This window comes from Cyprinodon tularosa, unplaced genomic scaffold (assembly GCF_016077235.1).
Source record: "Cyprinodon tularosa strain WSP-4 unplaced genomic scaffold, ASM1607723v1 ctg725, whole genome shotgun sequence".
Taxonomy (NCBI): Eukaryota; Metazoa; Chordata; class Actinopteri; order Cyprinodontiformes; family Cyprinodontidae; genus Cyprinodon; species Cyprinodon tularosa.
This window is the reverse complement of record NW_024039480.1, coordinates 78,606-103,193: the sequence shown is the minus strand read 5'-3', so window position 1 is coordinate 103,193 and position 24,588 is coordinate 78,606. Positions and strand designations below refer to the sequence as shown.

The following is a 24,588-nucleotide window of genomic DNA, read 5'->3' as shown; positions in this document are numbered from 1 at the left end:
ATCTGACCACCTTCTGGGACTGACAGTGGATGAAATCTCCCAGGTTTAAAAACAAAAATGCGGTTTTGGTGGATTTTACTGTTTGGCTTTTGGAGCGTCAGTGGGGAACTACCCTTTATAGCGGAGAACAACGCAGCCATGCTGGTCAACTGGTGAGTGAATATCCACACCATCTGCTGAGCTGTGTAAAAAAAAATCTGGAATCACTATAATGCATTAACAATTGAAAATGCAAAGTGCTCCTATAACAACCTCTGTTCATGGATCCATATTTACTGTGTGGCTAAAGCTGTGAGATCAGGGGTCACTTCCACTGAGCACATTGCTAAGCTATTCTTGGCCCCTTAAAGCGGTTTTGAACCTCAGATTAGCTCCACTAATTAAGATCATGCTGGCTCTGGCTGACTTACCTTCCATTTTTAGATGGCCTTTGCTGTCTGTGCAAATGTTCACACGCAGAACTGCGAGCCAAGCGCTCACTCATCAGAACTTCCTCTGTTTCTGGGTCTCCCTCTCAACTGAGCATGCTCAGATTTGTGTCGGATTTGCTGTGTGTGGTCATAAACAAATCCTTTTTTTTTTTTTTTTATACATCCTTTGGTGTAAACATCCCCCCCCTCTACAGGATTCCGAATATAGCTTTCTAACTATATCTGTTTACATCTACAGGAAGTCCCCCGCCTTTATTACAACCAAAAACTGAAAAGTATTATTCTTTACGTAAGAGAATTAAGCAGATGCTGCCCCATACAGTCTAACCCCCCTGTCCCATCCAAACTCCCCCCGCCGTCCCCTTCCCTGCCTGACTTGTTGCTTCCTCAGCAGCCAATCCCTGCGCTGTGACGTCACTTGGTAAAAGCACAACTGATGGGCCTGCATACGGATTAACCCTACATACCCAATGGCTAAGACCACAGATAAGTGATTTCTGCCCCCCCCACCCATCCCCTCCCCTCAGCCCCCTCTGCGTCTGCCACCTCTCTTTCCGACAAATCCAGAGACAGCTGGCTGTGAGTGGGAGGCGCTCTCAAATCCTGGACAATCATTTATTGTCCATATCCAACATGATTTGTTTTTCCTTAATATTTTTCCAAACCAGAAACTCAAAATTTTTAATGGAGTAGGACATAATAACAAAGAGCTAAATAATGACCTTAAACTGCTGTATGGCTGCTGATGCAACACAGGACAGAGCAGACCGAAGGTCCTCGAAATCTTTTCCTCAAAGGGACTGAAAACACTGTTAGACAGGAGCATGTCCAACAACTACAGGAACTAAATCCTTAAAATAATAGCAATAATAATAATAATACATAAAATACAAAAATGTTTTAAAAGATATCAACTTGTTTTTAATTCAACGTTTTTTCCCCCCCAGTACTATTAATCGGGGGCTATTCAATATTATTTTACAGGAGCAGCTTTTTTGTTTTTTTATGATAAAAAAACAACTGTAGCAATAAAAAAAAAAACTAAAGGTTGGCAAAATCTGAAATGCATAAAAGATTATCTCCCATCTCCTCGACCTCAAATATATCAATACATCCTCTACTTACATTTGAGTTTTCATCTTTTTAAATACATGCATTTTCCAACCATCAACAAGCTTCTGGGATACAGTATGTCTATAACTGAACTATTGTTGTATTTTTCAAAGCCTTTTTTAAAATAAATTATTTCTTATATTCTTAAAATAATTATCCTGTTGTAATTATTTCGCTTTTATTCTCTTATTTTTTTAATCGCCTCTATGCTACTGCAATGCAGCTTTTGTCTTTATATTTCTCTTGTAAAGCACTTTGAATTTAGCCTGGTGATCCTGATCTCGCGAGCTTTCAAAGTTTCACTCGCAGATCAGTCTGGCTACTTTCCGTTAAAGAAAATTTGGAGCCGTTCACCAAACGAACGTCCAATCAGCGTTGGCTTTGAGGTGGTTTGAGGTGTGAAGCAACGAGAAGCTCGACAGTTTAGTCTAAGGAACATGGCGGCTTCAGCCGATGAAACTAGTGTTAGCGTAGCTATTGAGCAAGTTTTATCGGAATTACAGAGTATTTCTTCACTGAAAGAAGAGCAAAACACTGCTCTGGAGGCTTTCCTCAGAGGAAAAGATGTTTTTGCTCTTCTACTGACTGGTTTCGGCAAGAGTTTGATCTATCAATTGGCTCCTCTTCGTCGTCGCTCTGTTACGTCATATGCTTCGTTGATCTGATTGGTTTATTCGGCCCGTCTATCACCAACATAGGCCAATCAGCTAACCAGTATTTTCGCCCCTTCCCAAAATTACTTCGACGGAAGGTTTCCAGATGGATATGCGGAGCAAACCCATCTGGCGGAGTCAGATTACTTTGAATTGTCTTGCCATTGAAATTCTTTATGAATTAACTTGCCTTGCATTGACAATGATCACTCTTCCTGACAGAAATTGTAGACTTTATTTGAATCAAAGTTCTCCAGTCTCCAGGTTTCCACCACCCAGTGATTAATTCTAAGCTAAATTTCGGAAGGTGGGGATGGCCCTTCCTCTTAATATCATTCACTTTATTCAATGGACAAGAATCACTGGCAGTAAAACAATCCTAGCGTGAGGTTCAAAAGTCTATCTAGACTTCTTCAAGCATTCTCAGTGTTATAATAGCCAAAAAGCTGAACTGTTTCATCGTCTGACCATAACGCTTTAAAGTAGCAGTAAATCTCAGGCATGTTTGACCAGGTTTGTCTTCCTTAATCTACACCCTCTCAGATTGATTTAAAACTGGTTTTACTGTAGACAGGAATTGGTTTTCCAGTATCTCGCAGTTTAGGCCTGATTGAGAGCATAGTGCAAGTATTATATTGTGGGGCTGCTGATGGACTACCAAAAAACCCTTCAGTTTCCCCCAAATCAGCTACTAGGTGTCACGAACCTAGACACATTCAACAGAAACTTTTCTATTGACCTCATCCTTACTGGTCTATGCTGAAAAGGAGACAGGACCAGGAAATAAACCAGTTTAAATTCACTCTGCCTCTCTGCCAAGAAGACTGCTTGAATAACCTGCCAGAATGATGCCAGGAACTTAAAGGTACATAGTCACATTATTTGACATTGTTTAACTTATAGTACATTAGCTCACTCTGTTTGCATACAGCATTTTTCTTACAATTTACGGTGTACTTGTTATTTATGTCTTTTGAACTTTGCTTTTGCTCAATTAATAGGTAATTAGAATGTTTCTGTGTATATTTATCATAACAACATCATGAGATTGGGATTACAAGCCGAAGCAATGGAGGCAAGTGAGTGTGGAACTAACAATGTAGTTGTACAAGTTGGTATTTAACACCATTAGAGATAAAAATGGAATTGCACTGGGAAATCTGCTTTTATCTCTTTGAACTCCAGTTGACATCAGCAGGTGGCTGATCACACCTAGCTAGGTTTCCTCTGGAGGTTTCTTCCTGGAGTTTTCCTTTCCACTGTCGCTGCAAGCATTATCTATGTGAGGGATTACCGAAGAGTCAATGATTTGATGCAATCAGCTGGTTTTCCTTAGATAGAAAACTTTGAACTAATCTGACTGTATCATCTGGTTGAATTGTGTCAATAAAATTCTCTGAGATGACATTTGTTGTGAATTGGCGGTATATAAATAAACTGAATTGAACTGAAATTGAATTGAATTGAGCATGTGTCTGTGCTAATAGTGCTAGTGGGGTTAGCAATGCTTTTAAACCCAATCCACAGAGCTGTTTTCCTCAAGGTTTTACAGGACAGTCAGCAAGTTCAGGTTATTTAGTAACTCCATCAATGGCCACCATCTAGCCTTCTGGTAGTTCAGCAGTTCTGCAGGTAGATGGCGCCACATATAGATCTGTCAACTCATTGGGGTCAGTGCACTGGCTTTCTATTTAGGCTCAAAAAGGGTAGATCAAGGAGGATCCACCCTTTCTGAAAGTCAAAAGACTATAAGGATGGAAGCTTGGAGTATATAGCCTTCTTTTCAACTGTGGTTTGGTATTTTTCATATTGGCATAAAACTTGACTATGTACCTTGAACTGCACCTTAATAGTATGTATAATCTGTATCTAAATGTAAAAGATGTGAATTCATTGAAGTTGTAGCACCTCAGTAAATCCGTTACCAGAAACAATCATCTTAGAAGGATTTGAGCTTGTGATTTATTACCAAACTGTGTGATGTTTATGGGTTTTCTCCTATAAAATGCTATCCTTTAGCTCCTTAAGGGAAATTTCTATTAGATTAAGGTCAAAGTCTTGATTTGCCCATGTAAGAATATAAACTGTATTCTTTAATCATTCTTTGGCAGATTAAATTGTGTGCTTAGGCTCACTGTCTTACTGCTTGACCTATTTTCTCAAAAGATTTATTCCAATGTCTTATCTCAACATTTCGCTTTAAAATATGCTGGTAAAAACCCAGATGTATTCCCATCAATAACATCAGGCCATCCTGCCAAGAAATAGCAGTACAGTAGCCTCTTGGGGACATATAGGGCTTTCCATTCTCCAAACATGGCGCATCCTCTTTAGTTTGTTGCATGCATGGATATAAAACACTCTTTAAATCAGTAATACCGTAAAACTTTTAAATGTTTATTAGAATTGAAGTTTTTCACATTTTCCTACGTTGCCAATTAAAACAGTATTTGGGATTTCATGTAGTAGACTAACCAAATAAGCTCATAATAATGAGTTGAAAGTAAAATATATAGTTTGTAATAACATATGTTGCGTTTTAAAAATATTTCAGAAATGTAAAAAAGAAAAATGGGTGTCGTCCATCTGTATTCAACTATTTTTGGTCTGATAAACGGATCCAATGTAACCAATATCTTTCAGGAATTACCCTTGTACTGCAAAAAAGTGATCTACAAGCAAGTCAAACATTCTTAAAATACATGTATTTGCCCTTAATTATAGAATGTAAATAAGCTGATTTGCCAATGGAATGAGTCTTTATCCATTAAATTAAGAACATTATATATAATGCACTTAAAATAACACTATCAAGTTATATATTTCCTAATTCTAAATATTGATTATCTTATTCTACTGGCAAATTCTCTTATTTTGCTCTATAAATCAAGAGAAAATGCACTTATTTAAAAGAAAAATGTACCTACTTACATTTCAAAAAGTTCTGTGGTATTTTATTCTATTAAATGTGGTTTAAGATTCTATTTTAATGTTCTGTGAAGACCTTAAAGGTTTGTTAGACAACATTAGTCAGTAAGCAGTATCAGAAAGACGTAGAAATACAGCAGACAGGTCAGGGAGAAAACTTTGAACAACTTCGTCTATGACCAGATACAGTAAGAACAGCTAAAATCTACTAAGACATGGCTGTCTACATCAAATTGAAGTGAGGCAAGAAGAGCTCTACTCTGCCATGGGGAAGAAGAGTTAAATATTATCTAATCAGGTATAAATCAAATAAGACTTTCTGGCCTTGTTGTAAAATCTTTTGGTGGAACACATCATGCTAAAAAAAAACACAGGGAAACATGGTGGTGCAAGCATGGTGCTGTGTGGATTTCTTTTTTAAAGGGGGAATAAGGAAGTTATATAGAGAAGATATAAGGAGGTCAACACTGCTCGAGCCTGCAAGAAAAGTGAGAGAACCACCTTTAACATGCAGACTGAGCAACAAAGAAATTGGTTTGATTAAAGTATATTTATGAGCTAGAAAAGAATAATCAAACCTGATGATCTTCATGATTATGCACTACTTTATGTCCATCTATCACATAAAACATGGCCTCCCCAACCTCGGTCCTCGAGGCCCGCTGTCCTGCATGTTTTAGAGGTTTCCTTGCTCCAGCATTGCTGATTTTAATTGAAAGCTGATTATCAGGCTTTTGGTCTACTGCAATCATTATAATCAGCTGTGCTGAAGCAGAGAAACCTCTAAAACCTGCAGGACAGGGGGCCTCGAGGACCGAGGTTGGGGATGCCTGACATAAAATACTCTAGCTTTTGTTTAAAACAAAGTGTTGCAGCAATGTATTTTTGCGAGTCAGTGAACATTAAAGTTATTTTCCACTGAACATGTTTGCAGTGTTTGTCACCCAAAGACTGGCCAACTGCCGCCTGCTGAAGAAAACCTTTGAAAATCATCTCCAGGAGTCACAGACACATTTGCTGTGCCTCTCTAAAAAATCTGCCATTAAAGGCAATGCTTTTTATGTAGAAAATGAATCAGCTGATTGCTCACCCATTCAAGTGGAAAGAAATTACATTATGACAGATTTAGCTAAATTGAATTGATGAATAATAGTTTAACACACAGGTGCCGTAAATATGGCACACAGCAAACTGACATCTCCTCAGTAGATTGGTCTGGAGGTTATGAAAAAACAGAAAGTGCTGCTTTTGGATCCAAGGGTTATGAAAACATTTATTTACCAATTGGAATGTCGTTATCTGTGAACTGGGAATCATTTCAAATGAGCTTTTTGAAATGAGCTGGACAAACAAAATCAATAAATAAAAGAAAACATTTGTGTAAAGGACTGTTGCATCTTTATTTGAGGATTGTAATGGCTAAAATTGGGTAATATCTTAGCTCTTGTTTGAAAAGTCTCCTTTGATGGTGTTTTAGGGAAGTCTGACTATTTTTTGAAGCCAGGTTTCCTTTTTTCCTTCTGCTACCTGTTTTTATTGTCTTTGACATAACATTTGTTCATGCAGTGACCAGAGTTGAGGAGAGCAGCCAATAACATTACTTAAGTAAGGGTAGCATTTAAAAAAAAAACATTTTTTACTTTAGTAAATGTTGAAGGTAGTTCCCTAAGAAATGACTAAACTAAGAGTAATAAATACTTCTGATTAATGCTCTTTACAACAAGGTGATCAGAAAGATTGTTCGGGGCAAATTCTGGTATTTTCCGAGTATTTAAATACATGCCTTTTGCAACCATTTAAGAAATACGTTTCTGTAAATGAAACACTTTTAAAAATTAACCTTTTGTTCAGTAAAAATATAAAAAAAAACACAAAATCTGATGGAAAAGTATTAATAGCAAGTGAAATTATGTCCATGTGATAAGATGATGTCTTAAATTAAGATGTTATTAAAAGAGGGGGGGAAATAAAAATAGTAAAAATAATTAACTCTAAAAATAGGATAAAGTATATTACACTTATAAATATGACTTGATAATCAAATGATTTGCAGTCCAAATAAAAAAAAAACAGTCCTACCAGTAGGTAATGCTTACACAGATGGACAAAATAGTTGTTACCCATTCTTTAATGGATGAAAAACCCACAATGGTCACAGCAATAACTTAAATCTGACAAAAGTAGTAATAAAAAAATCAATTAAAATGTACAACTCAAAGTCTGGCATTACTTATGCAACAAAAATTAACAAAAACAATGGTACCCCTAGAAAAGACAAACAATAATGTGACCAAAGGGACATGTTAAAACAAGGTGTTTGCTATTTAGCATTACAGGTGTCTACAGTCTAACAATCAGTCAATGGGCCTATATGTAGGGCTACAGGGAGTCCCTGTGCTATTTGGTACCATGGTGTGTACCACACTCAACATGGACCAGAGAAAGCAAAGGAAAGAGCTGTCTCAGGAGATATAAAGAAAATTATAGACCAACATGTCAAAGGTAAAGGCTATAAGACCATCTCCAAGCAGCTTGATGTCCCTGTGACTAAAGTTGCAGATATCAATCAGAAATGTAAGATCCATGGGACTGTAGCAAACCCTCTTGGATGTGGCTGCATGAGAAAAATGGATGACGAGACAAAGAACAGATACTTTTTCTTTCATTAAACATCAAGAACCAACAATTTTGTGTGCTATCATTTAGTATGTCAGGGAAGGATAAAGGTCCTCAGTCAACATCTATTAATTACTACTTTAACAATGTCTACTGTTTAGTAGTAACCAGTAGCAATGCTCTTACATGAATATAAGTAGTTACTACCCACCTTTTACAATGACACCTGCAAATATCAAGTTAGCTTAGAGGGTAAGGAAAGCTTGCTTTGGCGGAGTATTTCTCTGTTATAAGAATGCTTCTTGCTCCATTCAAACCATATTTTTATGTAAAATGCATTTATTTGAGCAACAGAGATGAGTATAAAATAGATTGCAACTTTCTCTTTGCTAATTCAGAACCTCTTACTTATTTAATGTTTATTGTTATTTTAATGATTAAACGTTAAAGAAACAAAGCATGTCTATTTCTTGCCTTTTTATTTTCTCCAATCCCAAGTTCTGAAGAGAGTCTCTGATATCCTTGATATCTCTCGGCTTTGCATCCAATCAAGGCAAGTCTTGTCATGCCTTTTCCAGAGAGCAGAATGCCATCCTTCACCATTGCACTGCTTCTACCAAATATTGCTAGGTGTTGATTTGAAATAAGCAAAATCTAGGAATTGACTTATAAAATATGGTACCAATTTGACATAAATAGGATATCAGGGATTTGAAAGTTTAATATTGGTGTAACTGTAAGTAAACAGTATTTTTATCTTCAGGCACTGGTAAAACATGGAAATATTCTTACATTAGACTGCCAGCCTACTTGGCTGGTATAATTTAGGAATGTATGTCAAATTTCTTTCTATGTGCTGTGGCCCCTATCGGAGCATGTGAACGAAGCGCCGCACAATTCCCCCTCTTCGCTCAGGAGGATCTTTACTCATTCGCTCTGACGCTCAAAGTTGCACCAGGACACTCCGCTCAAACTCCGCCCTGCGCTCACCGTAATTTTCCTGCTGCTCCGGCGAAATCGCTCCATGCTCGTTCAGATTTTTAGTAGAAAGCATTTTTGTGATATTTTTCCTACATGTAATTATGGCAGGTCCCTGGGACACACGGTGTTTAATGATGTGACCGATACATATGTCTAGTCTTATTTAACTGGCTGTTAAATTTCTCAGCTGTGAACGTAACACCTCGTTCCATTCATGTTGCCCCGCATTTCCTATTTAATTACTGTATTAATCTATGGTACTGAACTACAATAAAATAAGTCACTTCGCATCCCATTGCAACTGAGATAATAGTGTATAATGCATGTATGCGACCCATTTTCAAAAACAGGCTCTTAACACGACAATCACTTTATGTAAACCCACTCTGTATTGTTAAGTATAGTTGGTGTATGTTTTTATGATATTGTATCCCATTTTTTATTACACAATATGCAATCCTCGTCTCTGCGATTCTGTGGTAAAGTTGAAACATAGACTATAACAGATTATAGGCACAGACTGCAGAATAAGCATTGGCCTAGGATTTAAGTCAAACATGAATTGAAATAAAGTCTATTCCACTGACTTTGATTGATTGATCGTGAGCACGTCAGAGTTCTGCTCACATACTCTGGCTCCTATACTAGATGAAGTAAGTTGACTGTCAACTTTACCCCGACTGGTGTAGATGTCCTCTGTTCCTGCTGTCTGGCCAATCAGATGGTACTGGTTGAGTCTTGAGCCTTCCTCTGCCACCACCACAGACTTGGCTGCTCCCTGAGTCCAGGTGTAGACCACCTCTGAGACCGGATAGGCATCTAAGAAACCAACCATATGCATAGAGAGTTCAGAGTCAAAGAGAACAAAAGAAAAAACTTAGTTTATCAACCTCTGAGACATTCAACAAGTGTTTAAAAGAAACTTTGGAAAACACCTTAGGTTTACCTTAGGTCCAAAAAACCAATCTGCTTCTCTCCCAAAAGTTCTAAACTTGTTATTGTTGAGGCATCAAAAACACTTAGAAAAACAAGCAAGTGTTAAATTAAACACCAGGAATGGGTGGACATCAAATTTTTTGTGGGATAGGTATTGGTGGTGATATGAAGCCTCATGAGGCGTTTGAACCGTATGGCTAAATTGCTTCAATGATCCCCACAGTTCATGAAGCTTCATGTAAAAATGTCACCACCTACTGGTGGAGTGATGAACTACAGTTAGTAATATAATCTTGTGATTTTGTTTGCAATAGTTTTTCTTGTTTGTGTTTTTTTTTCATTTAAGTTCCTTTGAAATTGTCTGTATAACAAAATCTGTAAGTTCGTTTGTGTAAAATGTCTTATAAAGAGAACAATCATTTAAGGTGCACTGTTTCTGCCATTTTAGTGAAATAAGCTGAAGCATACAGTGAAAGTGCTTCTGCAAATTGGGCAATGATGAGCAAAGGGAAAGGTGTTAGTCATTTTATTCAAACATAAGTTTTTCCACAGTTTTTGGTTTTAGTCGGGTTTGAAGTTGTGTTCAACCAATCTTTTGGTTAAACCAACCAATCTAATTTGGCAGTGTTTTTACCCAATCTATATTTATATTAGGGCAAACCAATACAAATTAGTCACATTAGCCAAAATATTTGTTGCATTTCATTGTGACTTTCAAAAGTCTGAGATGAGTCTTGAACCAGGAACCCTAAGAGTGGAAGTCCATCTCTTTCAGCTGACACGACTAGCAAGGTGATAGCTCTTCAGATACTACTTAATACTACCTAAAACCGATTACATCACTAACTGGTGGCTTGCTCAGATTTTGATCATTACATTGTTTAATCTAACCAAACTAGTTTTATCCAACTAGATTGGATGTTTTCCCAAACAATCTATTCTTAGAATATATCCAAACTCTATTCAACTCTCCTACAAACTCTCACATCTTGACTGAATACTGAGGCTGTTTAAATGCCTGCTGAAGTTCCACTGAACCCCTTCCCGAAGCGTTCACATGGTATGGAGGGGTAGCAAGGCTTCGGACGCCATCGATTTTGGCTCCTCCCCCAAATGAAGCAAGCCTCGGGGTAACGCCCCATCCACTACTCGACACACGCCTCGAAGCCACGGCTCATCTCATAACATCTCTAGGGATAGGCATTTAAGCAACATTATATGAATGTTTCAAGGGATACATATCAACCTTCTCCTCTGTTCAACGTTGTAAGAAAAACTAAATCCTGAAAGAAAGCTGTGGGTTTATCTAATGAGAAGAAGGTAAAGGAGAAGACCTAAAACTGGATTATCTAGAGAAATCTTTTTTTTCTGAATGCTACAACCTTCATTAAGTGTTGTCCCGATTGTCAAAGCAGGCAATACAATTAGCGAGTAAGTTTGGCCTATTTGATTTAAAAATACCTATCAGTGTCATTGCGTTGTGTGGACTGTTACCAGAACTTCAGGATATGTTGGTCATTTCTTCAAACTGTGAGGTGGATAAATCTTGATTTAAGCCTGAAACCCATCATCAATGACCTTTTCAAAACCGCCTACTTATAATATAGACATAATACAAATCCAGCAGCAAATAAACCCCCAAAATCTCAATATATTTTTAACTTACATCTACGTGTTGTCTAGAAGGGATCTCTGACATAAAAAAAAAAAAGTTTGATAGACATGGTATTACGTGACTATGATGATTATGTAAGAGGTATGTTTCTCACAATTTTCCAATACTACAGGTGCGTTGTACTGTTTAATCCTGTGTTGAGCAGATAATGTTGTGCTGATCCATCCTTCAGCCATTATGTAGAGCTTAAAATGCACTACTGTCATGAGTATTTACTCTCAGTTTCATGTACTGACACAATATATTGTATATGTTCATAACTCCTCTGAAAATTCCAGCATTGGCATAAATAATGTTGTTATATTCCTGTGCAAATCATTATTTAGATTTATTAGAATACTTCTTAAGGAAAATAACTTTAAGTAAGTTCAAGTGAATAACTTTAAACAAGTTTCAAGGCTATCCCTTGTCCAATTGCATTACTTACCAAAGTTACCCTTAAAACAGGAAAAAAAAAACTGCCAACTGCTGACAGGGAGGCTTTAATTATTAGGCTACATATTTAAAGTTATATAACTGGAAAATGTCTACATGTAAATCTAGTCAATGAATTTATTAAAAATGTTTTAATGGGTTAAACATCACCTCTAATTAAACAAAAACAGTAAAGAAAGAAAAAGTGTAATTTATTTTATAAAACTTCAAAATAAAAGTCTATAAAAGTCCATCCTATATTCACTACTTGCTCTCTAATGCTATAAATCATAAGGAGTCCAAACCTTCTCACAGGACTAAGCTTTATAACCAGCTGTGGATGCATTGCTTTGGTGTTGAATTATTTTAGAGCTTTTTAACAATTAACTATCCGCTGTGGCTTTAGGCACGTTTTGAAATAAATCTCGATGCTGTCCTCTGGATTTAAGTGCTGATTTCCTGCAAGAAACCTTATCGCAGCTGTTGGCATTTATGCAATTTTATCTATATATATATATTTTTTTTAGATAGCAAAAATGAATTTAGGTTTGCTATCATAATGTAACGTACCTGCAGAAGCTGCAGTTCTATGGAAGAAAAACAGCCTCTTTGGAATCAGCCTTTTTTTTTTACTACACAATTTATTTATTTTTTTACATTGAATTTCTTACATTGAATTTATATCTGGTAAAAAATTTCCCTGCGAAAAATTCGCCTGCAAAAAATTCAGCTGCAAATGTGTTGACCTTTTGATGAACTCAAGCCAAAGCAATCGACACTTGATGTAGTCGAGCAGTGACACAACAGTTGGACATAGCTTTGTTCTGAGTTTTTCTTGTTAAATAGATATGATTACAAAACATCAGGTAGCTACTAATAGAAAGCCATTAGAGTTTTAATCTAATCAGACTGGGTGAAATAACTGAGCCGATCACAGGTAGTGCAGCACCCCTGTCTGCCAAGGCTCTTGGTTTGATCCAGAAGAAGCGGCCAGTGGCAAATTTCCTTTTTATTTGTTTTGGACAAAATAAGCTAATTTAATTGGCTAGTGCTGCTCAACTGCATCAAGTGTAGATTGCTTTGGCTTGAGTTCACCAAAAGGACAGCACATTTGCAGGCAAATTTTTTTGCAGCTGAATTTTTTGCAGCTGAATTTTCACCAGATACAATTCAGTGTAAGGAATTCAATGTGTAAAAAAAAATCAGTGTTTAAAATTCTTTGGACAAAAAAAGGCAGATTTCAATGAGACTGTTTTTCTTCCATACAGTTTGAATTCTTAGAGTGCAACTGGTGCAAAATGGCTACTGAACCCCGAAAACCAACAATCTAACTTTCTTAGCAAAGATTTTTGTTGATATCGTCACTGCTGATAAATCTTTTAAATCCTAAAAAAAATAGCATCTACTGCATAACCTTTTTCAAAACTGAATGAGTTTTGACACCAAATCCAAGGAGTTTGAGATTTTTGCACAAGTTTACAGACAACTAGAAATGAAACCAGGGATGTGCACGCTTGTGTGGCGTGGGAGAAGAGAAAACGCACTGCAGTCTACACAGGTTTTCTTTGTAAAGGAAAAGTGGACACTCTCTATTCTATCACTTTCTATAAATGCATCTACGTATATTTCAAGATTAAAAATAAATACATTTAAACAAAGTTATTTTAGCAAATGAATAATTGCTGTTTGATATTAATAACAGCAAACATATTGCACAATTCTATATTATATTATAACTATATTATAACTACTGGACTGTTTGACAATTCCTTTCTGAATAGGAATTTTTTAAAAATGTATATGAAAATAGGCAACCAACCGAAAAAAGTAAAGCCTACAGTTTGCAGCCTAATGATATAAAAGGCCTGAATAATTTCAGTGACTCAGTTTTTTATATACTATATGATCCATAAATGCAAAAATATCTATATTTATACATAATTACATTAAAACAATGCTGCGCTGATTTAATTTAGATTCCTTTTTTTCATTCCTGTATAACATTTGTTCAAAGTTAGAAAGAGCCACTGTAAAGGGGCAGCTGTCTTACATTTCTAATAGAAGCAAAATACATATGGGAGCAATATTGTTGCAAAATTATTTACAAATGTGTGTGGAGAGTTGTGTGTCTGTATCTAGATTTGTGTATGTTCAGTGGGGTTTGAAAATGTGTGAGATTTGTCCGTCTGTACGACTATCTGCAAATGTGTAAAATAACTTTTGTGGAATTTATTTACAAATGTGTAAAATATCCACAAATCTGTATTCAGATCTACAAATGTGTGTTAAAATTTGCAAATGTGTACTAAGATCTACAAATGTTTAGATCAGTCTGTAAACACACAGAGTCACTTAAGTCTGATGTATTTTTGCTTCAATACCCAGAAATACAAACAAATCATTAGAAGTCAAGCAGTTTCTCGATTGGCTCTCTTTATACACATGATTTTTGCTACTCTTCTGTCGTGTGAGATCTGCAAATGTGTAGAGAGGATTGTGTAAAATCCTGATTTGCTGCCCTGAGCGCAGGCTTGCAGGCTTATGGCAGCCGTTTATCATAAAATTAGCTTTTCTGACCATCCATTTAACTTTGAAAAACTACATTTTAAACTTAAAGTATTGTAAATGATACATTAAGATATCTGAAATTATATTTTGACTACTTAAAATAACAATTCAAGAGATCAATCAATCACATTTTGGAGAGTCAAAATGCCTTTTGAGATATCTGTAATGGCATTGCCTGATTCATCATTTAAAGTTTCACACATTTGGAATTTTAATCAAAATATGTTAAAGTTTTTGATATCTGAGTTATGAAATAGCCCTTAGTGCTGTCACTGAGCTATCATAACAGGTGCCTGCAGAATATAGGGAGGCTAAAATGGCGCTGGAAGTTCTTTCAAAATTCCACAATATAGAAAGAACTCAGCAGTATGGGATGTGCAACATAAAAGAACTTGGTGAATTCAAGTCTGCTTCAGAAATGTGTGGTGAATTGCTGCAGGGAAGTTAGTTTGAAGCCGGATATTCAAGCTCCACTGAGTTAGCGGCACATATCTGACAGTCGATCCGATTCTAGAGCTCTGGTGTCGGCCAGCCGCTCTCTGTTGCTCCCTCTTCTCACTACCGGTGGTTCACTTATGGACCACCAACAAACTTCTCAACTATACAATCTAAAGAAATAAAAATAGATAAATAGTCTTGTGGCCAACTGAAACGCGACTAATAGTAAATCCTGCTACTAGATAACATAAATACAGACCTACAGAGCATTGGATCTGTCTGTGTTGGGAGGCATATTTAGGACATCTCTGTACACCATAGTCAGATTTTGTTAAATTCTGGATACATTACACCTCAGTAAACATGAGACAGAAAGATATCAACATACAAAGATTTGGAGCATGCTCAGTGTAAGGAAGTGAGTCTCATTTTACAAATTAAATTGCTTGCTTATTTTATGCCTTGAAATTGAAAACAAATGACTTGAAACGTGGCGTCAGCATAAAAGGGCAGGTGCAGAAGCTCCTTTGTAATCAGCCTGGATCAATAACAACTGAGTCTTTTTCACCCCATGCTCTCACTGTTACTATGCTGCTTATGAAATAAATCTTAGACATACATTTTAAAACAACAATGTGTAACTTTTAGACACTAGAATTGTTATAAATGTAATTTCCGGATTGAGAATTCATGGAGTTATTCGTAAACTCAAGGCCACTTTCACCTCTCTAGATGAACTCCTACATCAGAGAACCAAAAAACATGTCTGATCAGGAAATGGTTTTATGTTTGTTGCCTAACAACAACTTGTAGCTTTGCTAGCGCTCATGTTTAAGGCAGATCAGACTGCCATAAAGCAACGCTGTGGATCACATGACTAATTTAGCGGGAGATCCAACCGTCTCAAGTTATATAGCTGGGTTTTAGCTCTAACAAATCATCAATACGCACCAAATTATGTATATTGACCTGATTGCAGCACAGTTTCAAGCTACGGAAACAGTAAAGAATGTCTGTTTGACTGTTAATATATGCTGTCTTGAAAAATTGGAAAATGTCCTTCTTCTCATCTCATATACATAGTAGACATGTGGAGTTATGCCAACAGTATTTCCCACCTGATTTTAGCTATTCTCCTTATTTCACACTACAATATATTTTGGCATTGGTGTTTTTTATGTCTTAAATCTTAAGACACCTAAGAGAGACTAACTAGCTTATTGCTTAGAGATAACCAGGAGAGTAAGATCGGAGATAAAGGAAGTAAACCAAGGGTGTAACTTTGTGACGAAAGTTGGTGGGAACAGTCTAAGGGTGGGGGCTGATGGACATACACTTACTCGACACAGACGCTTTCAATAGGGTTTTGTATTTTCCAAAAATTAGCTCAAACATATATTTATTGAATGCTTTCCTATTGTTGAGAACACAACAGAACCAAAATACGGTGAAATTTATATTTACAAGTAGTTAGACATCAATGAATAAAAAGAAAAAGGATGAATAACAGCCGATTCCGATCCCAACAGCAATATATCATTGGACACAATTTCGGTTTCGTCCATCCCTCAATCCATCCGGAGAAATGTGGATGGATTGATGGATGTTTTCCTTTTCAGCTACATCATAGATAATCCTCCTTCAAAAGCAGCAAAATCTAATTTAGATATTTGTCCCACATATTGTTGAGAGCCAAAGTCTAAGTATTGAAATTGTTGGTGGGGACATGTCCACAGCAATCCTTCAGAAAGTTACGCCTGCAAAGAAAACCTCACTATATGTGCAGAAACTGGGCCTTATAGATCACCAAGTCATCTGATGGACACAGAGAGAATTAGACTAACAGAGGCAGAGTTCAGTCCATGGAAGGTGATTAACTCAGCACCAAAGGACAGGTCTACTTTTGCCTTGAAAAGCCTTGAGCTCCTGGGTGAGTGTTGTCCATTAGGTCAAAGGATTAGCCGAGGTTAATGCAGTTTGAGGCAACAGGATATACTGCCAAGCAAATTTTACAGCCGACAACCACAGACTGGCGAGATTTTATACATTTGCAGCAGGGTTAAAAGGCATTTTAGAATCAATAAAACAAGAATCTGTTAATCGTTTATCCCCAATTTTAATGAATCACACTCATGCACACACTTAGTCAAAGTTTCAAAAGCACTAATGTAGTAAATATTGCTGTGGAGCAAACTCTAGTGCCTGGTAAGTTTTTTGAACTGTTGCCTTTCCACACATTGTACAGTTAACAGTCCATCACACAGACACAACAATGCACACACTCATAATTAAAGGCAATTTAGAGACACCGATCAAACTAGAAGAGATTCCAAAAAAAGAAAATTAAAAACAATTTACTAGACTTTGTTTCAAGTTTGAAGACGTTTTGCTTCCCATCCAGGAAGCTTTTTCAATTCAAAATATCAGGAATAGTGTTGAGTTTGAGGTTTTATACAGTAGCCCATCAAAATGAGCCCACTGAAATGGACGAAGGGGTCCACCCCCTTGGGATGGGGGTCGTTTGGTTTCTTTTGTTAGTCTGCAATGCCCCCTAAGTGTCTGAAAGGGGGGGGGGGGGGGTCGTTAAAGTGAATTGTTGGCCTGGCTGAATAGGCGAGTCCTCCGCTCTCCTGTACAGGTTCTGCAATGATAGTGGGAAGGCATTAACTCAATTGCTGCATTGTAGGTTTTTGAAAGCTGAACCTGAGTCCACCCTCTCTGTTTAAGGTTGGCTTTTCTTTCTTAACATAGATGGCTTCCTTCACGGCCGTCTCAAACAACCTATTTTCTTTGTCCAATATGTGAACATTCTGGTTCAGAATGTTGATGGGTATGGGGCATTGCAGACTAACAAAAGAAGCCAAACAACCCCCATCCCAAGGGGGTGGAGCCCTTCGTTCGTTTCAATTTGCATGTTTTCAAAAAAACAAAACAAGGTTTTGATGGGCTACTGTATAAAACCTAAAACTCAATGCTAGTCCTGAAATTTTGAATTGAAAAAGCTTCCTGGATGGGAAGCGAAACGTCTTCAAACTTGAAACAAAGTCCAGTGGATTGTTTTAAACTTTCTATTTTTTGGAATGAGTATGACCTGAATGACTGAGAATATTAACCAGCTACAAGAGATTTTTCTAGACTATTGGAAGAAGCTGTAATATTACAAGAGAAGGCAGGTGTGCATAGAGAGACCATGTAAACCACATGCAGCGACACCCAGGCCGCTGATCCACAACCTCCTTGCTCTGTGACTACAGGTCCTTTGAGTTTTAGCTCAGCCAGCTTGGAACAAATGTGTTGCTATTTTTTATTTATTTTTTTTAGCAAAGAAAAGATATGTCTTAGGTTCTCATTTGGATCTCTGTTAACGCTCTACCTGCCAATTTAGGTTGACAACCATGTCTCATCGGGCTTGTGCCAATTCTCTTTTTGCTTAGTTGATTGACTGAACAGTGCTTTATGAGATTTGCAGGAGTTATTTAGCCTGATAAACCAGACTAAATGTGAAATTAAATGTGTAATTTAGTCTGGCCCCGATGAATGCGGCATGGGAAGATTGTTGATGAGAAAAACCTGTAGTCTTTCAAACTGCTGTCTGTGCCTACTGGCCAATGCTCTGCCCAATGAGCGCAACTGAATGTGCGCGACAGAAAGCTGGTGGGGGAGTGTAAACAAACAGCCTGTCGGTAAAACGGTGAATACGTCCTTCTTAAAAATGAAAGAGCATAGAGCCTCTTCCTACTCAACGGAATTTTTCAAAAAAACCCAGGTCTAATCCTTCCTATACTAATTCCAAAGCGGAGTCAAACGAGAACTGTTCAATAGTTGTTGCCATCTTCCTTGTTGTGCTTTCTCCAGCATTGCACAGCTTTGTCGTCTTGCCCTCCAAACCCCGCCTGCTTTGCATCCAGAAATTCAAAACACATCTCTGCATTGTGATTGGCCCACCAGTTCTAGGGCCTGGGGCATTGATTGAGGCTAGACCACTCACAGGCAAAAATGATTTTGGCCGCTGGTGAGTGGGACTAGTTTACTAGGCTAGGAGTCATTACAACATTTTATAAGCTTTTCCTTCAGCTGACGCCCTGACCTGCCCAATGTGTTCCTTGGTCTTTACAGTGCTGTTAGCAAACCTTTCAAGGTTTCGCAGATTAGCTTGATTATTACTGAGAACAAATAACCCATAATTCATCTGTTTAGGAAAGTTCAACTCATACAGATTTTTTAAGGTCGACGCCAACTGATATCCAATATATACTGCCGATATTTTTTGGCTGATTCCTCTAGCTTAATGTGTTCTTTCTTCCTCCATTTCCATGATAAAAATGACCAAATGATAAATAAAGTAAATAGATCTAAATTTTAACAAAATAAATTTATAAATAAATCAAACTAACCAACGATGGACAGCAAATGTAGGGAGCACCCTTGGATAGGCTTCACTCGATCTTAAGGCATGGCTGGTAAAAGCACTGTTGAGTCAGCCAAAACATGCACGCTTTGGCTGCAAGAAAAAAAGACTAATATCATCCAAAATTGTTAAATTGGATTTTATTTAGCCAAAACAGACAGAATGAGGCTGAATATAAATATATATATATATATATAAACCCCCTCCCCCACATGACAATATATATGCAGCAGCACCAGCCTGCAGTAAAAGTCCTCTTAGGACCACATACAAAAAACAGTAACAGGTTTAATTCAAATCCAATTACAAACAGTGCAGTTCAGTCCATTCATAATCCAATCCCTTACACAGATTGAGTAAACTCAAAAAGCCAGTTTGTACTTTCTCTAACAAACGAGTCCCTCATCTCCTTTACTAGTTTTATTTTCTTTTATCCTAAAGAAGAATAAACCTCTCAGATGTGCAGGAAACAAAATAAAAGATGCAGATGAGAACTGGAATAAAGTAGAAAGAATTATTCGTGATAAACTATTAGTAATTTCAGGTAGTCTGAATCTAAAGGGCCCCAAGAAAATCTTTATGTGATTAAAGTTAAGAAGCACAAGATGGCGTGATGGTGGGGGCCTTACAGAGCATTCCCTGTGTGAAAAGGAGCTTCGGTTTCCTGTCCCGATTATCCCCGCTGCTGGTGTCAGCTGTGGGTGGAGGTGACCAAAGCAGGCGTGGAAGAGGATAAATATGGTGTGATGCTGTTCCTACGGCCCGGAATCACCGCCCATACGTCAGAGGTAGGGAACACCTTAAATGATCATCTTAAGCGTCTAGGGCAGGAACTTCCCAGATTATTTTGGACTTGTGAATCAAAGTGAGGTAAAGTGCTTTAAATGCTCTCCTACCACATGTTTAACCTAATTTTTAATGGTCATGAGGAGGTCTCTTCGTGAATTGTTTTTTTATTTAATCCAGTAAAATCAAGCAAAATCACTTGAACCTATTTTTTTCTTTTTTACATTGACAATTTACTCAGATATCATGTAATAAAAAGCAGTCTGATAAATTGCCTTCAGAAATAACTAAACTAGAATCCAACTCTTGTCTTATTTAATCCCAGCTTAGATCCAGCAAAACAAGGAACACAGCAGTAAAGTCAGGGGTAGAAATGTGAGTTTAAAGCATTACTCCAATTCCTGAACATAAAAAAAAGAATAAATATACATATAACTGTCCCTGGACTCTGGAGGAGCTTCATAGATCCACAACTTGGATAAGAGAATAATTGGACAGGACAAATATTAGTGCTGCACCCTGCTAAGGGAAGAACTACACAGAAGCACGCCAATAAAGAAATATGATGTTTACATTTACAGAAAGACAAACCAAACATGCAGAGGAAGGTGCTCTGTTCACAGGAAATAAAACATAAACATTTCAGTGCACATGAAAACTCTGTGTGTGATGGTTTGGGGAAGTTTTGATTTACTTTTGTATGTTTACCTTTTTGACACTTGTTTTTGAGCTGGTTTCTCTTGCTATTTGCTATCTGTTATATTTTTGTCTTTTTTATCAGTGGGGATTGGTTTTACCTTGTGTGTTTCGCTGTGTACCCCTATTTAAACGTCCTTTCCTCAGTCAGAGCTTTCAGTAATTAAATTAGCTCACCTGTCCCTTACTACCTGTACTCCTGTTATCATGTGTTTAAGTTGCTATTCCCCTTTTTGTTTTGTGTTGTTCTTAAAGTCAGCGGTTAAGCTATTGCTTCACTGTTTGCCTGCCTGCTAATCAGGTTAATAGATATAACAGAATGCGCTTCATCTACTTTAGGTGTAAGTTCTACATTCAGGCTCATAAAAGCTTCTGTTTATCAAGGAAGAAACCAGCAGAGGGAAAGCCAAGGTGCATCTTCTGCTTGGTGCCCTTACGACAAATAACATACAAAACTTAAAGGTTTAGTGGAGGATTTGTAAAGACCCTCTCTCTCCACTTTAAAAAAATAAAATGTACATGCACAACCCTGTACCCGCCCCTGAGAGCGAACGTCTATTAAACGCGTGTGAGAGTGTGCATAAGCCCATTTCTCCTTGTGCACGCTTTTCTTAAAAGTTGCTGTTTGCATCGCTCATACAAGCTTACTTTCTAAAAGAAGATTTGCAGTTTTTATATTATGTCAGACTCACTACCAGTAAGTGAAAACGGGCACGTAGGACAGCCTTCTGTAAACATATCACCAGAATGATTGACAATTAGGAGGACTACTTATTTTGATGATCCACCCAGAAAAAGAACATCCTCCACTATACCTTTAAAGCTGTTCATTCCTGTAAGCTCCTACAGAAGTTCTTTATAGTTGTGACAAACTAAAACATGTAATTTCTAACCAGAAAGTCAAGACACAAACTTTACAGTGATCAAAATTATTTCATAACTTACCCATAGATTACTATAATTTAATTCAGTTCAGTTTATTTATATAACACCAATTCACAACTCATGTCATCTCAAGACAATTTACAGTTCAACCAGATCATACAGTCAAATTGATTCAAAGTTTTCTATCTAAGGAAAACCAGCTGATTGCATCGACTCATTGACTCAAATACAATCCCTCACACTAAGCATGTTTGTAGCGACAGTGGAGAAGAAAAACTCCCATTTAGCAGGAAGAAACCTCCAGCAGAACCAGGCTCAGTGTGAGCGGCCATCTGCCGAGGACAACTGTGTTTCAAGGAGACAGAAGCAGAGATACAAAAAGCAGCTGTAAAAGGCGGCCCCGTCCAGGAAACACACAGCCAGGCAGACGAGCTCTGAGCCAGCTCCAGAATAGTTCTCTGCTCAAAAACCCGTTTCAGTGGAGCGTACTTCAAAGCCTCTGGTGTAAATATGCCTGTAAGCTATGCTACTTACACACACGCTGTGAATTCGTCTGATGTATTACATCATTGTTTAGAATTTAAAACAGCTTAGAAATAAACTTCTCTTCTTTACTTTTTTGGTTCTGGTTCTGCAGAGTAGATGCGATCCTGAGAGGCCTGAGAGGTGTCTGTAATGTATTTTGGAGCTAAGCCATTCAATGATTGATTGACCAACATGTATTTTAAAGCTAATTCTCTGAGATATGGGGAGCCAATGTAACAATTTTATATCTAGGCTTAGTGATGTATTTCAGACATAATGAAAAAGATCACATTAACTCATATTCATGCTTAGAAGGGTTCAAAGTCTAGGGCTAAATTCGACTGAAAAGCTGCAAAGATTTCCAAAGTTGCTCAATCCAATCTGATTGATGATGACTAAGATCAATGTGCATGGATTCTGTTTTCTAGATGTGTAAAACTGGTCGAATCGCACTCTTAAAAGATCTGTACTGTTATTGCAGCTAAAAGATGTTTTTCTTAGAATTGTCTGATGGTGACTAATTACATACATACACTCCACCATTTTCAGATTTGTATCAATACAAAATAATCACCTTAGATTTTCCTTCAATTTCAAATTCATGAATTGAGGCTCGTAGCTCTGATTAGATATGCAAAAATATGAATAGCTTTGCACTATTAGAGGGGCTGAGGCTGAAAAGTAAAGGAAGATGGAGCGTTGCTCTGACATGATGATTAATGGCTTAATCAGGAGGAGTGTGTCAGTGTCTAAATGGTCCTCTCCTGCACAACCACAATAGCTCAGAACCTGAGGGACGAGGGCTGTCAAACACTCTGATAAAAAGCCTGAAAGTGAGGCAATGTCAAATCAGCTGCTTTTTTGTTCACGTTTTAACTCTGATTTTGTTTTTTTTCCTTACCATTTAAAGCAGTTATTCGTTGTGTAGATGTGTATGGAGGTGTGTTAACTCACAGCTTCCAAACTTTAGGGGGCAGGCGTGGGCATCCATAGGGAAATCCTCCAGTTGCATTGGACATTCTGCGGAGATGGTGAGCCTGAAAGAGAAAGTCCAACACCCAGAGTGAGATGCTGCAAAGCAATGTGACAAATGTGATTTTTTTACTTTCAAAAAAACAAGTAAACAAGTAAAAGAGAAATAACCATTATTCTTCTATAAAGTAGCAGCAAATTACCACCAGTGGGACTTTTATACAACTAGAAATAATAGAATGAAACAACTTTGAGAGTGTGGAGCTTCCTTGGGTGTAAAATTATGCCACCTCTGTAAAAATAGCAAACCTGCTTAAGCAGAAGCAACAGAAAGCTAATGAGCTCTAAAGTCTTGTATAATGCTGCCCTCTGCTGGCTGCTGCATGAATAGCTGCAGACTTCTGATGTGCTGTAACCCAAATGCAGGCCAAAATAATGCAAACTGTTATAAACCATGAATTAATTAACTATGAATTAAACTAAATGTTTATTTAAAATATCTATAGGTATCTGTTACTGCCAGAAACTACATTGGTTTAAAATTACCTTAAAATTAATTCAGAAACCCACGAGTAGCTGTAAAAATAGGTCATAAGAAACTTTTGTTCCTGTGTTTTAATTTCCTCAGAAAGTCTTCCCTGGTGAATATGAAAAAACTGTTTTCTTTTGTATGTTTCTTTTAAAGTATATATATATATGTTTTAATGCATGAGGAGTGACTTTTTAAGCTACAGATTTTTAGCTGTGGATAGTAAAACTTCCTTACCAGCTTTTATTCAATCAATTTTTCTTATGATTGAAGACATCGGTCTATGCAGTTAAAGGCTTAATTAATTTCTCAAAATCAATTTTGTGCTCCAATAATTTAGCACTAAGAAGTTAAAGGTATTTGAGTCAACAAAAACGGAAGAGTGCCTGAATAAATGCAGCTGTGATTTTGTTAAAAATGCATACTGTCCATTTTCTCTTTGTCCAGTAATCCTCATATTACCACTAAAATATTCCTGTGTCCCAAAGATCTATAAATAAAAAAAGCTGACATTATCCGGGATTTCAAACCACTGAACTCTTTTCTTACATATGTGAAAAAAATTCAACATTTTAAAATCTCAACAATCCACCCAGCCTGAATACAAACCACTACTTATTCAAAACAAGAAGAAAAGAAAATAAGTCTGATTTAATGTCAGGCAGTAAGAACTAAAAGGTTATGTGTCTTTTTATACAATATAAGTAAATAGTAAACATTTTCCTATAGTTTCCTTATTTAAATATTTAAATCCAAATCACTTCATAATGCTCTGTGTATTCCAGTAATCAGAGAAAAAAATGCATGAACATTAAACATCAAATGCTGGATGTGTTAAAGAAACTGAAACTTATTCCTTCTGTTTTTATGACATTTAGATAAAAGGAATGATTAGACAGCGAGTCTTTCCTTAGAGTGAGTCAGTGGATCGATCATTATTGAAACAGACTCTTGGAAAGAGAATTGATCTGTTTAAAAGATGCAAAACTGGATCATCAGTAAGAAATGTCACAAAAAGAGTGCAACAAAAGCAG

The 24,588-nt window shown here is 37.1% G+C and overlaps 2 protein-coding genes across 4 annotated transcripts in view; one reads left to right on the top strand and one right to left on the bottom strand.

Annotated features, from left to right (window-relative positions):
• gabra5 (gamma-aminobutyric acid type A receptor subunit alpha5) overlaps positions 1–24,588 on the bottom strand; it is a 48,886-nt gene that overhangs the window by 12,383 nt on the left and 11,915 nt on the right. For all 3 annotated transcript variants that reach the window (XM_038269234.1, XM_038269232.1, XM_038269233.1), the window contains 2 exons: positions 23,008–23,090; positions 9,398–9,541 (listed from right to left, as the gene is read on the bottom strand). In XM_038269234.1, the coding sequence (XP_038125162.1) occupies positions 9,398–9,541; positions 23,008–23,090 (227 nt within the window). The remainder of the gene's footprint in view (positions 1–9,397; positions 9,542–23,007; positions 23,091–24,588) is intronic.
• The window catches only part of gabrb3 (gamma-aminobutyric acid type A receptor subunit beta3), an 84,527-nt gene continuing 59,996 nt past the window's right edge, over positions 58–24,588 (top strand). Inside the window, exon 1 of the mRNA XM_038269230.1 lies at positions 58–152. Coding sequence (XP_038125158.1) covers positions 58–152 — 95 coding nt within the window. The remainder of the gene's footprint in view (positions 153–24,588) is intronic.